Source organism: Anoplopoma fimbria, chromosome 24, assembly GCF_027596085.1.
Source record: "Anoplopoma fimbria isolate UVic2021 breed Golden Eagle Sablefish chromosome 24, Afim_UVic_2022, whole genome shotgun sequence".
In the NCBI taxonomy this organism is placed as follows: Eukaryota; Metazoa; Chordata; class Actinopteri; order Perciformes; family Anoplopomatidae; genus Anoplopoma; species Anoplopoma fimbria.
This window is the reverse complement of record NC_072472.1, coordinates 7167477-7185284: the sequence shown is the minus strand read 5'-3', so window position 1 is coordinate 7185284 and position 17808 is coordinate 7167477. Positions and strand designations below refer to the sequence as shown.

General features: G+C 38.3%; 1 protein-coding gene across 1 annotated transcript; it reads left to right on the top strand.

The window, feature by feature from the left end:
- Nucleotides 1-6270: 6270 nt before the first annotated feature.
- LOC129113632 (ubiquitin carboxyl-terminal hydrolase 2-like) lies at nt 6271-17282 on the top strand. The gene is made up of 12 exons (XM_054626040.1): nt 6271-6600; nt 11936-11983; nt 12102-12228; nt 13171-13282; nt 13450-13560; nt 14236-14300; nt 14406-14509; nt 14845-14925; nt 15032-15110; nt 15674-15781; nt 15923-16043; nt 16287-17282. Exons 1-12 carry the CDS (start codon nt 6448-6450, stop codon nt 16390-16392), a joined length of 1215 nt encoding a protein of 404 aa, XP_054482015.1. The 5' UTR covers nt 6271-6447; the 3' UTR covers nt 16393-17282.
- The last annotated feature ends 526 nt before the right edge of the window (nt 17283-17808 follow it).

The window sequence follows — 17808 nt, the reverse complement described above, 5'->3', positions numbered from 1 at the left end:
TAAAAAAGGTACAATAAATTGTCTTCTTGCAGTGTTTTGAACTCAATGCAGCTGTCTCCTAGCAACGCCATTCCAATAAAATGATCTGCCTCATTCAGTCCACACCATGTGATTGCATTCCGTTATTTTAAAGTTGCAAAGTCTATTCAAGTAAATTCTTGCCACGATGACACATGCATGCGAGGCATTTATGTACACTTGAGTCATCCATCAGCTATCAGTGACATTTGACAGCAGCTGAATGTTGAATGAAAGGAAGTAGATTGGCTGTAGTGTTTAAACAAGGATGAAAGAAAATGCACAATTACTTTGACAGCCTTTGTGCTTCATGTCAGGAGGAAACAAAGTATCACCAGTGAAAGATCAACATGAAGATGAAGTACAAAACAGTAATTTAACTAGTAAAAATACACAGGAGTAACAGTAAAACGGAGTAAAATACAAGAAGTTATTGGGTGTATCTGTGTGTAAGTTTGTGTATGTAAATACTTGTTATTTAAATAGTTGTAATTCCTGTGCGCCATTATTTGTTTTGCTCCACATTCAATTTATTGTTCAAGTTGTCAGACATTCATTATGTTATGTATGAATTCATGTGAAAGCAGAATTTTATGTTTTAGCTGGTTAATAAAAAGGTTTTCATCCAAACAATAATCTAGAATACATCATATTTTATAAACTGAGCATATAGTTTGTATGTTAAGCCTTGATCTAAAAAAATTGAAAACAAAACAGGACCTAAAAATGATTGCTATCATTGAGAGTAAAATACTTGCCCCTGAAATGTAGTGGAGTAAAAAGTAGTATAAAATAGAAATACTCAAGTAAAGTACCTCAAAAGAGTAAATGTACTTAGTAGCTTTCCCTCACTGATTACCAGAAACAATTATAAATACATATTCTAAACAAATCAAACAAAAGCAGTGTTGACCTTTCCCAGTTAGTTAAATACATCAAAAGATCATCTGCATATCTCTTTATATTGATGTTTACCTATAATGACTAACATTTAGCTCTTGTCCAATTTGTTTGCAAGCTAAAGCTATCGCTAATTCAAAAAGGAGTTGGGTAAATGGAAAACCATAGTTTTCTCAAATATTACAATTAATAATATATATTTTACCTGTACCACTATTCAGTCTATTGTAGTACTCTCGAGGCTATTTAGTATTAAAATCTAATAATTTTGCTAAAAAATACTGAATATCTTCCAATATTATGTTTTTCAAAGTAAAACTGAAACAATGGTATTAGTAGTTCAAATAAATTATTACTTTAATTTGCTGTTTGGGGCATACCATACTCAAAAAAGCGTTTTCAATGCATCTGTTACTATTTCTGTCATCTTGCTTGTATTTGATTATGCATGATTCACAGCTCTTTGTAAAGGCAGCTAAGGATATGACATACTGTAAAGTTTAGTTAAGGTGACATTTATAGAAAAGAGTTCCGTTTGCTCATGCGTGAATACTGCTCAAGTCATTCCCTCTTTGTTATGTGCATGCGTGCAGGAGGCCGGCCTCACCTCGGGGTGGAGGAGCAAAGTGGAAGTACATATTTTCTTGTTTGAATGAAAGGAGCGGCTTTGTCATAATGGAAAAGGTGCGTTTGAAGTTATAATTGCTTTAAATATTTGGTAGAGTGCTTTCACAGCGATTTTCCCTCTTGCTGAAACCAGTAGCAACTTCAAACCTGTATGTTTGTGAGATAATACATTTTTATTGCATAAATGTGCTCTTGTTTTGTTACATAACAGGGCATTCAGAGGTGATTATTAACAGGTTAATAGGTAGCAGCACATGGCTGTTATCTTGATCATATCTGTCCTCAATTGTGCCACATGTTATTGATATCACATATTAATGATTAATGATTCAGTAAAGAGAGGTGTTAAAACAAAACTTGTGTCCTCAGCAACTTTCTTTACAATCTGCCAATTGTGAGATATCTTGAGGACAGTGTTGACATATTGAGTGTCCAAAGTGTAAGTGGTTCAACCTCTGGGAGCATGAATAGGTTAAATAATTCCGGTTAGGTTTAGGGTTTGTAATTATAGCACCATTCACATTATTCTGATGATGTACGTTTTTATTTTGTTGTTTTGTGTTCAGCCTTTCACTCTCAGTAGAGAGCAGCAGTCTTGCATTATAATGGTTAGCCATTTAATATGGTTCGGACATTCATGTTCCCCTCAGATTGAATTTCAATAACTTTGGTGTTCGCTCTGACTTTTCCTGTAGTGTCCTTGTGAGGTTGACGTTTGTGGTCTTGCTTGAAAAACCTTAACAATAATTGGAAGAACCTGTGTAAAATCTAGTACCAACATTCATGCCCCCCTCAGGATGAATTGTAAGTAATTTGGTGATCTCCTAACTTACCTTCAAGTCAAAATATTCAATTTGTCCAAGGCTTTGGCCTATGAACAAATACCCACAGCACTGATAACATTCCTATCAGCTTCAGCTTGGCAAATGTTGGCATGCTAACACGATAAACAAAGATGGTGACTTTGGTAAACATTACGCCAAACTAATTACTGCTCAAGGTATTCCCTCGCTGACGTGCAGGAGGCAGGCCTCGCCTGAGGGTGGAGGAGCAGAGTGGGAGGATATATTTGCTTGTTGCAATAAAGGGAGCAACTTTGTTACCATGGAAAAGATGTGTTTGAAATTGTAATTGTTCTAATTAATTGGGAACATGCTTTCAGAACGATTATTTTTCTCTCACTGCAAACAGGATCAACTTCGTACCTTTAAGTCTGTGAGATGATATTGGCATCGTGCATGTACCCTTATCTTGTTATATAACGCGGCACTCAGAGGTGATTATTAACAATAGTTAGCAGCACATGGCTTTTATCTTGATGATATCTCTCACATCAAGTTTTATCCCCACTAGCTGTCAGATTTGCCATATTTTATAGATATCACATATTAATGTATAATGATTTTGTAAAGTTTGTTTTCAGAGAGGTATTAAAACAAAAGGCCATGGGGGTCATTTAAAAAAAAAATCAAGAGAGTTAATCTGCTTTGAAATATTAATGTGCTCTGTATTTGAATTTGATCAGAAAATGTGATCAAGTCTTTGATTTTGAACGTGTAGTGAAAATCAGCTATGACTGGAATGTGTCAAAGTTAGCTGGTCACATTCTTCTTCAATGCGTTTGCGTGGTTAATTATAACATTCGTAGAAAGGGATTCCCTCACTCGGTGTTCCTGCTGGCTCTGCGTGTTAGTCTGTGGTCAATGTCCACTGCGTTTTCATGGTGTGTCAATCGGGTGTGAATGGGATTCCATGTTTTAGTGTTTTGTCCCACTCGTTAGTTACTGTCAGATTAACGTAAAATTGTATGTTAATATTAACAATCTCCAGAGGATAGGTCCTAATATTATTCGTAACCCCCTGACCTTTCTTCTTTAGCGCTACAATCAAGCCAAAATGTCCCCTTTTACATAAGAAATATCGGAATATTAATAAAGAGACATGTTGGGTGGTTTCACTGCTACCAATACAGAATAATACACATAGGTATAAAACCTGATTCATCAGTATTGCATGTTGCGTGACTCTGAAAGCTCTGGACTCAGTGATTTGTAAGGACATGTTCAGGTTTACAAGGCCAGCTATCAAGTTTCTTATCAGACTCAGATCTGTTTCAGAGCCACAGTCGAAAGATCAAGGTCAGCAAGTCTCTCTGCTCTGGAGTGTTTTTGGGCTGTGGAATAAAGTTGATAAGAGCTTTTATTTTCTGCCAACACACATATTTGGTTTAGCTACACAATAAGCTAAAAATAGTTGTTCTAAAAACCTTCCTATCAATTAAATGTGAGTATTTTTTGAATGGTGAGTGGAATTATTAATATTTTATGTAGTATAACCATTTTTATTATAATTATATTTCACTTGAGTATATCAAGTTTATATTTCATGGGAAATTATACTGTGTATATGTATTTTTTCACACTTTATATATTTGAGAGATACAGTTAATAGTTATTTTAAAGATAATGATTATACATTCAAAATAGAAAGATATTTGATTGTATAAAATGTAGTGCATTGTTAAGAAACCAACCAGTCAAAAAACAGTCTCTGACTGGCGCCACTTGTCAAATTTCAAATGTCTATGAGTTGATAGCAGTTCCAACAGAAAAACACATTTCCCAAACATTGTTTCATTTAAACTTTACTTTTAACAAATATTTCACCCAAAAAGAAACAATTAGAGAAAAGTAAATAATTCCTCTATCAGAACTTCTTCTGTCCTTCCTTATTAATGATCACACAGTCCGCCCTTGTGACCCTTCGGAGGGGCCCTTCTTCCAAGGTCAGGAACCACAGGACTAAACTACAATGTTGTAAAACGTTGTCTGAACTAGCTCCACCTCAACCAGCTGCAACAGTAAAATGCTGCTTATGCAATACACCTAATATTGTCATTTATGTTAAAAAGTGCAGAATGAGTTCTTTTACTTTTGATACTTCACTTAGTCTTTTGAGAAGTCTAGAAGTATATTTTGCTGATAATACTTACATACTTAATACATTTTTTTTCAATGCATAACTTTAACTTCTAATGGGGTGTTGTTTTTTTTTTTTAAATCTGAATATTTTTACATACAGTACCAGTCAAAAGTTTGGACACATCTTCTCATTCAACTACTTTGAAGAATCTAAAATATAAAACATATTCTTGCATTTGTTTGTTTACCACATAATTCCATATGTGTTCCTTCATAGTTTGGATGTCTTCAATATTAAAAAAGAAATAGAAATAGAAAAAAATTAAAAGGTGTGTCCAAACTTTTGACTGGTACTGTACATAACATATTAAGACATTTTAAATTTCTATAAAAAATGTACAATTTGTTATTATCACATTGCCACGTACTGAAAGGTCTGCTCCCTTACCGACAGATGCACTTGAAAATAAACGGTGTTATTATTACATGAAGTGATGGATTTTATATTATTCTTATAAATATATACAGTACCAGTCAAAAGTGTGTCTTCAATATTAACCTACAATATAGAAAAAAAATAAAAACTACTCATTCAACTACTTTGAAGAATCTAAAATATAAAACATATTCTGGTTTGTTGAGCATTTGTTTGTTTACCACATAATTCCATATGTGTTCCTTCATAGTTTGGATGTCTTCAATATTAATCTACAATGTAGAAAAAAATAAAATAAAGAAATAAAGAAAAACCATTGAATGATAAGGTGTAGGAAAAAATTAAAATAAAATAAAGAAAAACCACTGAATGAGAAGGTGTGTCCAAACTTTTGACTGGTACTGTAATAAGGGAAAAATCCAAGTACTTTTCTCCATCTGCTCTTTCATAGCTTCTTAGTTACTTTCAATCTATTATATTCCTTTATTGATCCCCATGGGGGAAATTCAAGTGTTGCAGCAGCTCAACTACACAGACACAGACAATAAATACACATACTATACAACTACACAGACAATAAATACACATACTATACAACTACACAGACACAGACAATAAATACACATACTATACAACTACACAGACAATAAATACACATACTATACAACTACACAGACAAGACAATAAATACACATACTATACAACTACACAGACACAGACAATAAATACACATACTATACAACTACACAGACACAGACAATAAATACACATACTATACAACTACACAGACAATAAATACACATACTATACAACTACACAGACACAGACAATAAATACACATACTATACAACTACACAGACACAGACAATAAATACACATACTATACAACTACACAGACAATAAATACACATACTATACAACTACACAGACACAGACAATAAATACACATACTATACAACTACACAGACACAGACAATAAATACACATACTATACAACTACACAGACACAGACAATAAATACATACTATATACACAGACACAGACAATAAATACACATACTATACAACTACACAGACACAGACAATAAATACACATACTATACAACTACACAGACAATAAATACACATACTATACAACTACACAGACACAGACAATAAATACACATACTATACAACAAAATAAAGATAGAACAGGAATAAAAATGTACAGTATATCCACAGGGGCGCCTGGTCAGCATGATGACAGACTGTGGTCTCGGAATATAATAATAATCTACCATTAGTGGTTTGGATATTTCCCACTGCACCTGAAGGCAGCTCCTCTCCGGGTGGGAGGGGATGTTTATAGCACGCAGTAAAAGCTCCAACACACGCAACACGGGCCAGGTTGTGTGACTTACAAGTGCGGGGCAGAGGAGACCGACAGCCCGCAGACACAGCACCACCACCACCACCACCACCACCACCTTGTCCATTGATTACTCATCTAATCGATACTTCACTGGACCGCACCACCGTCATCCAGACGCACAACAGCGCTGCAGACATGCCGTCTCTGCGACACTCGTACACCGTGACTGTAGCGGAGGAGCCGGCCGCTCTCTCCGTGGACAGAGCCGACCTGCGGAGGAAGAGTCCCTCCTTGTCCCGGTCCAAGCTGGTGTCCACCTTCATGGGTCTGATCATCAACCAGGCCAAGGTGAGTCCTCCACACCGCCTCTGCTGCTGTGCTGTCCCACCTTCATGAAAGCACCATGCAATACCTGATACATTGTTGCAACTTGTTTTAAAAAAAGACTTAATTGTTTTGTCTTTTTTTTTTTTTTTTTTTTTTTTTGTGTGTGTATATAAAACATTTGGGGGCTGAGAATTAAATATTAAATAATGTGGTCTGGCTGGGCCTTCAGATTATTTGGATTAGCTGATTTTTCACAAGTATGGACAGCAGCATAAGTAGAGTATTTAACATGAACAATCATTTTGGATTTATTACTTTCAGGAAGGTGTAATACAACTTGTTTTCTTCAATTTGTTTCAAATGTGATTGCATAAATATGTTTAACCCAGATGTATTTTTTTTTAACCTGGATGAAGGCCTTGAAAGTTTGTTCAGTGTTCATGCAAGTTTTCTTTTAGGCCTGTAGATCATAAAGTATATCAAGTATGCTGACATCAGAGTGTTTTCCACACAAATTGTGCAGTCAAATTACTCATATCCAGTAAAAAAAATATCACCATGACATACAGGAGGTCACGTTAAGGTCATCACTTGTTGAATGATTTTGTGTTTGAGGTGGATCACAAAAAATGCCCCTTGTGTGCAGCTTTTTAAAATCAAAATATATAAAATCACAACCATCTATAGTTTAAATTTCATCTTATTAAACTTTGTAACCATATAAGAACCTGCAGAGAGCTTTGTGAAGGTCCAACTCTGACCTTTATAGGCCGTTATCTGCCCCTTAACTGGCTGTGAGCACACAGGCGTGAACACAAGGCAGGGGAGTCAAGTACAGCAGCCCGCCTGCATCAAAGCAACTATTCGAGTGTGACATTTGTTTTGCGTAATAGAAAAGGAGCTCAGCTGATATGGAGACTGACAGACTGACACCTTATCATCTGCACAGTACGTTTTGTTAACACACAGAACTGCATACACTTGTGGGTCGGATGTGTTTACACAGCAGTGTGAGTGATTTTGGTCACAGGAAGCACTCAGAGTCTACGTCCTCTCCGGAGGGGATGTTGTTGGCCCCGTCCACAGATGATCTGTGCTCTCACTGGTATGCGAGCTTGTGTTTACACAGGACATACAGTAGCTCACTGCACTAGCTTTTCTTGGTGTAATTGAGTAGTTTAATGTAGTTTTTTAGTGCTTCTAGATTTTGTAATGGCGGTTGGTCAGGTGGTACATCACTTTGTTTTAGACTTGAATATCTCCACCACCATGGGGATGGATTGCCATGAATTTTGATAAAGAGATTCATGATGCCTAGAAGAATAATCCCAATGACTTTGGTGATTGTCTGACTCTTTGTTTAGCAACATCATCAGATTTCATTATCTATTAATCTACCTATAATCAGTGAATCTTCTGGTTAATAAAATGTTAAAAAACATTAATTAACAACACCCATCCACAGATATTCAGCTGATTATTGCATACAACTAAGAAAAGCAGAAAAGGCTCCCATTTAAGATGTTGAAACGAGGACATTTTGCCATCTTTGCTTGTGAAATGATCGACTACTAATAAAACAATCTGTCCAATACTTTGTTTTATGCCCAAATACTTGCAAAACTAATGAGATTCCCATCGGCCTCAGCTGTACTTTGTGTTTAATGTGGATTCGATAAATTCTGCCCAGCAACTATACGGCTCTGCTCTAAAGACTCTCATGCAATCGATTCAGATTTTCTTCATGTTCAGGCTGGTTCTGTTGTTTTACGAGCTAGTCGTGGTTTAACTTTGGTCATTGTCTTGTGTATCGAGGTGATGTGGTGTGTCCCTTTTACACTGTGATCTGTAGGCTTTATTGCTTCTATCTTTTACATGTTTTCACTGCTGAATCAGTTATCAATCCTGGATGTATCCATCGAACACATATCGTAGACCCTTCTGTCTGCTTCTCTCTGACATTGCTTTTTCTTTTTGTTACTGAAAATAAGATAATATTTATTCAGGAAGTCTAATTCGTGACAGTGTGGGCTCCATGGTAGCACTGGCACCTTGACGGAGTGCCAGCAGCAGTCAGGGCTTAGAATAACGCCAATTAGCAATTGTTAGCATGCTAGCAAGCTAAACTAAGATGGTGAAAAAGATAACCACCTTTATCAGAGTCTTGGCATTTAGATGTTTTAATATCTTAGCATGCTTTTGTTAGCATTATGCCAGCAAGACTGTAGCCTCTAAGTAGAGTTCATCACATGCCTCAGGGGGGGGAAACTTTTGTCATTGCTCCTGAAAGCTCTTCAAAAGTAAATGTCATGCTAGTAGATGCTTGTCCACTGTATCATTTTCTCTTGTTAGAACAGTTTAGTAGCGTGCCAAAACTTTTGTAACATTTTGGGCCTCTCCCAGCCCTGCCGTTATGTAACAGAGATGCATGCTTACACTCTCTCTAAAGGAGTGGCATAGCTGGCACTCTGTGTGTGCGGGAGTGTTGCTCAGTTCGTCACATGTTGTGCGGCCTTGACCAGGCGTGCTTAGCCGGTTTAGGACACTGTGTTCTCTATCTCCCTCTTTCTTTCTTTTTCTTTCTTTCTTTCTTTCTTTACGAAGTCATCCCCACCAGTTGAGAGCTTTCTTGCTCAGAGCGCACGCAAGCAGATAGGTTACCTGAATGCATCACCTCATCCGGTTTTATTTTGGACGGGTCCTTATTAGATCACAAGCCGCCTGCTGAGCGTGCCAAGCCCCGTTGGTCAGTGTTTACCAGTGTAGTGCAGCACACTGGAAACTCAACACCATATGGTCACCTTCAAATACTGCAGAGAAGAAGAGGGACACAAAAGGAGGAAAGCATTTTTGAGATTTTAGCAGAGGGAGCTGTTGATAGTTGATATTGTCACAGTTCTATTTTCAGCTCAACATGACGACCACCACAAGGCACTAAACCTCTCCAACAACACAACATAGGATATATATTAACTAGGGCTGAGCAATTAATACCATTTTCAAATCACAGGAGGAGCAATATTTCTTATAGGCAAAATATGTGTCAAAATACAATTTTTAATTAAATATTATGATGCTTCAGAGACATCCTGGCCTACACAACATCTTCTAGAGATTAAAGAAAACATCTTTGTTTGGTACAGGTCCCTGCAATACTCACAATGCGATAATTTTGATTCTGTTTCAGGGAGAAAGATAGAAAAACTCAATGTAGATTTAGGAATAAATGACAATATATTTCCATTAAACACAGGTAGCTGACGTTGCTGCTAAGTTTACAGTTTGTGTGCATACACATTTTGCGTCATGTGTGCTTTCTGTCACGCGTCATCTTGTTGCTGCCTCAAACCAGTTATTTTCACTTGCAGCTCCTCAGCCGTCATCAGAGGCGTTGAAGCATGACGTTGCTTAATAGCTCTGTGTCATCAAGTTACACTGTTACTATGTTCCCTCACTCCGGATGAGCTACAGGTTGAAGCCCATACGTCACCTGTTGATACTACAAAAAAATATATAGAAAGAAACAATATCAAAAGTATTTATCTTTTTATCACAATTTTTCAACTCCGTGTTAAAGGAGGACCTTGTTTAGACCAGTAGGACCAATATTGTTATTTCATTTTCACAATTAAATTATCTAAGTACAAACAATAAGAAAACTTTAAAAAATAAGCCAAATTTGTGATCGCTATTCCATTAATTGTGTAGCCCTAGGGTGACATTTGAGGATGATGTTGGTTATTTTTTGCTGAAAGTCAAACATTGGTAACTGAATATTTTATCAGGGTGCATTCCAATATCTGCAAAAAGCAATAATTGGTCTCTTTTGTTGCATTTATTAAGCCTTGTATTGAACATTGGTTGCAGTGGGTCTCTTTCAGAGCCTTGCATCAGTCTGCCCCACAGATGATTGCCCCACAGATGATTACCAGTACAGGTGGCACCAGATCTATGTTGTACAAACATGTTGATCCTTTTTCTCGGGCAGCAATTTGAAACTCTTGACACCAGGTTGTCATCTGCAGTTTCTCGGTAGAGCTCCTCTCTCCGGGCTGTGTCACATGCTTGTGTGATGTCACTGCAGTGTGAGTGGCATCCGGTGATCTCCTCATTAGAGATAAACACACGCTGTGCTGCTATTTCATCCAGGCATGTGGAACAGTGGCTGATATACACAGTGCTGCCATGCTGCTGCCAACAATGTGACCATCAGATGGTGTGTGTTGAATAAAGGCCAGACCGTCCTTCCAAGCTTAGTCACACTTGAGGAATGTAACAGGGCTGCTGTCATGCAGTAGTTACATCATACCTGACACCGTGTGCAAGCTGATCTGATGCGGCTACAGCAGGCTGCACGGACGAGAGGGAAAGAACAATTAATATCTGCGTGGACACTTATAGAACTTGGCTGCGTGTGTCTCTTTAGCATCAATACATCATTAGATATTCATTTGACAAGACGGTATAATGGAGTGACATATAAAACGAAAGCTCAGTTCTCAGTCTTTATTTATGGTTCAAATTTGAACAGTTAATCTATGTTCAATTCCCATGATAACTAAACAAATCCCTTTTACGGTCCAGTTTAGTGCCATATATTCAAAGTGGACCAAAAAAGGAGGTCCCATTTCTTTCATGGTCCTCATGTTGAGCCACATTTGCAAGTGTTGGGTCTTTGTGAAACCGATCCAGAAATATTAATGATTCATTTCAATTTTGGGCCCCTGTTTTTGCCAGTTTATGGAAAATCTTCATATTCCTCTTCAAAACTTACATTTTTGACATTAAGGGTTGACAGGTTTCAACTGGCAACCATTTGAGAAAAATTGGCAAACTATTTTTGGCCATTGATTGACATCAGTGGTACACATGTAAAACATAGGGACAGCAAACAGTAAACATTGCACCACAAAATAAATACATTTTAAAAATATTTTCTTTATGTAAATATTGCTGTTACAGTCGGAAAACCAAACCACACAATACTGCAAGTGTTTTATAGACATTGGCAAAGCTGGTTAAGCTGTATATTGTAAAACAAAAAATGAAATTTGAGAAATCATGGGCGGCGAAGTATGTATGTATACCTAAAAATGCATAGTATCTTAATTACTCAAAATAATAAGGCGACTAAAAATGAAAACCACATTTTTAGCTTCGGCAACCGAAAGCTGCTGCCTGGCAACCGCTTTTAAACGTTATAGTGATGAGCTTGAGTTGAATAAATTCATTTTACTAAATGTTTCATTTTAGGTCTTCTTCAAACTGTTTAACAAATGTGTTTTCTGTTCAGTTTAGAATGCTCTAATGAAAGCATGAACATCCCTAAAATCTCCTTGTCTTTCTATTTGAATAGAACAAGAGTCCTCAAGGCCTGGTGGGACTGAGGAACCTGGGCAACACAGTAAGTGCTTTTACTTCACTTTGTGGTCTGATGTACAACCTGCTGCACTTTGACCTGCTGAGTCTGAAACCTCAATAAACTCATCTTTTGTGTTTTATGGCTGTTTTGTGTTTTCCAGTGTTTCATGAACTCCATCCTACAATGCCTGAGTAACACTACGGAGCTGAGAGATTACTGCCTGAGAAACATCCACCGCTCAGACCTCAACAACAACAACAGCACCACGAACGCTGCTCTCATGGAAGGTAGGACGAGAGTCGGGGCTGTTAAAGCCCAAGTTAGCATCATAATGAGGATCATTGTAGATATGAGTGGTGCCATGTCAATGATGAGTCACTTTATGGCTCGGTTTTTATGAACTCTATAATCAGTATAAACTGCATGTTGCTGAGCTCCACTAACTCACTGCTAAAGACCTGAGAAACCAGATACCTTGATCACCTCCACTGAGAGCAGATTAGAGTCGAAACAAACAAACAGTATAAGAGTATGTTAAAATAAGCCTGTTATTAAAGGGATATCAAACTAAAAATATGTATTTTAAGAGGCCATTCTTTTGTCACGAGCTTGTCTCTTTAAATAGTACAAAAAAGTTGTTGTTTTTCAGTTTGTTTTTTAAGAAATAGTTACAAAATATTCAACTCGAGGTCCACCCTAGTAGCTGTCAGAGCTCTCTACCGCTTTTTACCACAGTGAGATCACTCTTCATTATCGCATTGAACTGGCTCATGTGTCATCGCGTCACCTACTTAAAGACACATCACCGTCACACCATGAGACCTGAGCCAGTTCCATTCGCTGATTAAGATCTTGACACGCAGTTAGAAGTGGGTGGGCGGTGAGATAAAGCTTTTATTAGGATTTTAGTCACTCTAAAAAATCCGCCCTGGTTGAGTCCATGCTGTCCGCTTGATTTCATACACATCAAGCTCAAAACATCATGTGAATTTTCATACAAATAATTACAAATCTCTCATAAATTCAGGCCACAGATTGATTTACAGAAATGTTTCACAAAATCAAAACTCTGCCTCTTCAGCTAAAGAATGCAGATTTCTCTCAAACCATTGAGTTGAATATATTGCATTTTTTTCCATTTTGTAAAGAATGGTGTGAACTAAAGAAACCTTTTCTTTTCATGATTGTGGTCTCATTTTCAATCATTATTTGTTCTTCCTTCGCCTCAGAGTTTGCAAAGCTGACTCAGAGCCTGTGGACTTCTGTGAACAACGAGGCCATCAGTCCCTCTGATTTCAAAAGCCAGATCCAGAGATTCGCTCCCAAATTTGTGGGCTGCAAGTAAGTCTTCCCTCCTCCTCCTCCTCCTCCTCCTCCTCCTCCTCCTCCTCCTCCTCCTCCTCCTCCTCCTCCTCAGCTAGTAAGCCTTTTTCATTCGATTCAGTTACAGAGGAAATGGCTGATTTCAGGTTGAAGAAAGTAACAATTGTCCCTCTGTCTCCTTGCAGTCAGCAGGACGCCCAGGAGTTTCTACGTTTCCTATTGGACGGTCTCCATAATGAGGTGAACAGAGTGACAGTCCGGCCGAAGGTGTCCGTCGAGGACTTTGATCACCTAACGTAAGTCAGCACATTCCCCCCCCACACACACCTCTCACCTCTGCTCCCAATAAGTTACTCATAACCTGCCCTATCACTGACACCTCTCGCTGCCAAAAACGCTGCTGCATGCTGCAAAGTGCAAATAAAACCATGTAATCATGTATAATTACATTGTAATTAATTGCCTTCAAGTTATAGCAGTTATGTGGCCATTTTCTGAACTAGTTTTATGTTAAATGACAAAAGTCATATATACTATACTAGCATTTTCCATGGAATTCCAGACTTTCAAGAAGGACCTTGCATAACTTCTATTTTTTTTGACAGATTCTTTTTTGTGATGAGTACTTTGTATAACGCAAATATTATGCAGCGAAAGTGCATCGACATTTTTACTGTGTCTTTTGCACCATGAATAAAGGAATCAACCAATCACGTTGTCTGAAACAGACGCATACAACACTGTATTGTACAAAAACAGTCTAGCTTAGACAGACTGCCGGACGACGCTCTGGTTCAATTGTATCCTGTTGTTGTAGTTGGTCCTCTGCCTGTAAGAATCTAGTCAAACCTTTTATTGATAAAAATGTTGCAACACTGCAATTTTGCATTGCCAGCTTGAATAGTTTAAATGTGACTTTAATCTGAAATGAGTATTTTAACCTGAGCTCTCCTGTCTGGTTTCATTCACAGGGATGATGAGAAAGGCAAGCGGATGTGGAACATGTACTTGGAGAGAGAGGACAGCAAAGTCGTAGGTAAGGGATTGACCTTGAGGGGCTGCATAATTATCTTCAAGTTATCCTTGAATTTAGATGCATAATAATTGTAATTCTACATGTCTTTTTTTTCCGCCTTTTTAGATCTGTTTGTTGGACAGCTGAAGAGCTCTGTGACTTGCACCGTCTGTGGTTTCCGCTCCACAGTGTTTGATCCATTCTGGGACCTATCCATACCAGTTGCACAGGTAAGACACACACACACACACACACACACACACACACACACACACACACACACACACACACACACACACACACACACACACACACACACACACACACACACACACACACACACACACACACACACACTTTAGAAAGAGTTAGCCAATCTGTATTTTGTGAACTAGTGTGTGCTAGGTTGTAAAGACTTTTGTATTGCATAGGTTATTATTAAGTTCTTATGATAAACAGACAAAGTGGCTAGTTTTGTCATGCTGTATCATATAAACCCTGAATACAAAGTTTCGTGTAGTTTGCTGTTTTCTTACTGGACATGCTTTGTACTTTGTCTCCACAGAAGAGCTCTGGAGAAGTTTCTCTCAAAGACTGCCTGAGGCTCTTTACAAAAGAGGATGTGTTGGACGGGGAAGAGAGACCGGTAAGGAGCCCTCCACACTCTGCGATCCTATGTAAAAATGATATATGGATTATAAAACAGCAGGATCTCACTGCCTTCTCTGTCTCTTTCTGTCTCCCTCTCTCAGACGTGCAACAGATGCAAAACCAGAAGAAAATGCACCAAAAGATTCAGCATCCAGAAGTTCCCTCAGATCCTCGTGCTTCGTATCCTTTCCTCACATATTTGTTTCATGCTTACATAATGCACATACATTTAAAAGACAGTAGTCTTCCTGCTTAAATATTAGCGTATACACTGAGCCAAATGGCATACCAGAAATGTATGATTGACTACTAAGGGTTCAGGGCAGGTCCCCAGGAAAAGCAATTTTTCGTAGCGGCCAAACCTAGGAATTACAACTGTAAATGAGCAGATTTTTTTGGGGGGTAAACCAACTTCCAGTACGAAAAACTTAAATGGCCCTTATTTAAAACATTAGGTCCTAAACGTTGTAAAATTCACTAATAACTGAAACCAGAGACAAACTGTTGAACTGGTTAATCTGTAGCAGTTTATCATATTTCATGAGTTGATCATATGTTTCATACATAAAAAATCTTTACCTGTGAAGCTTGGAATAAAATAGATGTTGTGGTATAAAACTTACTATGTAACTAAGATATTTCCCTCTAAAATGCTGTGTAGTAGAAGCACTCAAAGTAGCACTTAAAACACAATAATGTCATTTTGAACCAGTGTCGGCTCCTTGACTCAGTGTTCCTCTCAGACCTGAAACGTTTCTCAGACTCCAACATCCGAACCAGCAAACTCTCCACTTATGTCAACTTCCCTCTCAAAGAGCTGGACCTGCGGGAGTTCTCCTCGGAGAGCAGTGGTGAGTTTTTAGTTGTTGTTTTTTAACTGAAGGTGACAAACACACATTGTCACCAGAGGAGAGAGGCGAGGACAATCCGTGCGCTTTCGATCAGCTCAGCTGGATTTGATGAGTAAGGACTCTCTTTGTCTCTCTCTGCAGATCGTGCTGTGTATAACCTGTATGCAGTATCCAACCACTCTGGAAACGCTCTGGGAGGCCATTACACATCCTACTGCAAGAACCAGACCCTGGGGGAGTGGCACAGCTACAACGACTCCAGGTATGCACTGTCAAATCTTCTCGTCACATAACCTCACATACATTCTTTTCAAATTGGCAGAAACCTGTGCTTTCTATTTATACTGTATGCAGCTGCTGTCTTAAAAAAAAAGAAAATTAAAGGTGTGCCGACTTGTTGGCTAATTAAATCTGCAGATTTGGGTGTATGCATGTAAAGTGGCTGGGCTGTTCTCAAAGAAACAATGCTCTAATAACTCCACTGTGTACTGTGTGTTCTGTGCAGGGTGAGCCCAGTGTCCTCCAGCCAGGTGCGCAGCAGCAACGCCTATGTCCTCTTCTACGAGCTGTCCTCATCCGCACACGGCAAATATCAGACGTGTCGGCTTTAGACGCTGAGGAGGAGGAGGAGTTGATATGCTGCACTTTACTGGTGGAGGCTGACGCCGCCTGCTGGAAGAGAGCTCCGCCTAGTGGGGAGAGTCCCACCATTACAGACTGTGAATGTGGAGCACAAAGATATGGCGCAGGGAGAGAAAAAAACGCCCTCTGATCTTCAGCTCAATGTGTTTTTGAGGGTTAAAGGCTGGATTTGAAGGCACATTCGAACTTCGGGATGTCAAGCCGGACTCGTACGTTGGAAGAAACTGAAGTAACACAGAGAAAACATGACTGACATTTAACAAAAAAAAAGTGTACAATTCAGCTCAAGGCACAGGAGTCAAACTTAAAATGACGTTTTTGGATTGTTTCATTGTGCACATTCGAAAGAAGACTCTAAAAAAAATAAAAATAAAAATAAAAAAAGACACTTAACAGCTGTGCCTGGACCTGAGTCTGCACCCAGTCAAGTGGATTTTCTTCGACTTTTCATGCACTCCGGACATGGACTATTAACCATAAGGACATTAATATGTGATGACATTGCAGAGACTTGAAAAATGCCTCACACAGCAACTGCAAGATATAATTTATTCTATTTAACAGAATGCCAGTAACTGAAGGAGCATACTGTATATATTATGTCATTGAACAAAGCCTTATAGTTTCCTCTTAGAACAGTGGGAATCCAATAATGTAGAGAGGAATGTTTTTTTTGTCAAAGCACATATTATTTTTGTACAGTATTTATGGACAGCGCGGTGAATGTAACTGTTCTGTGGGAAAGCCAGACATACCAAAGCAGCTGTATAAAAATGCATCAACGATACTTCTTGCAGCAATAATGTTTGCTGACTTTACACTTAAGTCAGTTCAGAGTCAATCAATGATTAAAATTAAATGTTAACTTGCATTGCATTATGTGTAGTTTTTTTATTTAACCCCTTTTTTTTTTTTTCATCCAGCAAGCCAAATGGAAGTTGAGGAACAATTCATGAGGGTGAAAATATTGTAGGTTTTGTACATTGTTTGTTCACCATTCAGCTAATCCAGTGACGCTGCTGAAGCTGAGCAAACGTGAAACACAACATGTGACATTTTATCACCTCAAAAAGATGTGACGACCCTCTCTGAGCAGACCTCTCCCTCCAGGAGCCAAGACTATAAACTGGTGGCAGTCAGGCAGTCTGTGTCTCCCCTGGCTTCCACTCTGTTTGGTTTTGTTACAAATAGTTTATCATTACATTTTAGTTCTGAAAAATAAACTTATTTTTTGTAGCTACTCATGTAGTCTCCCTTCCTTCGTCCAGCCTTGAGCCAGGTTGTGACAAAATGGGGGCTCGTCAGTATCAAATTGACCCATTTTGGTTTGGGGAAGTGCTTTGTGGTAATTATGGTTTGTGTTGTTGCCACCTTCTGTGACAATG

Excerpts from the sequence above, each read along its gene's own strand:
- LOC129113632 (XM_054626040.1), top strand. The coding sequence starts at position 6,448 with ATGCCGTCTCTGCGACACTCGTACACCGTGACTGTAGCGGAGGAGCCG. Across the intron at positions 6,601-11,935 it reads TGATCATCAACCAGGCCAAG|AACAAGAGTCCTCAAGGCCT; the intron begins GTGAGTCCTCCA and ends CTATTTGAATAG. Across the intron at positions 16,044-16,286 it reads CACAGCTACAACGACTCCAG|GGTGAGCCCAGTGTCCTCCA; the intron begins GTATGCACTGTC and ends TGTTCTGTGCAG.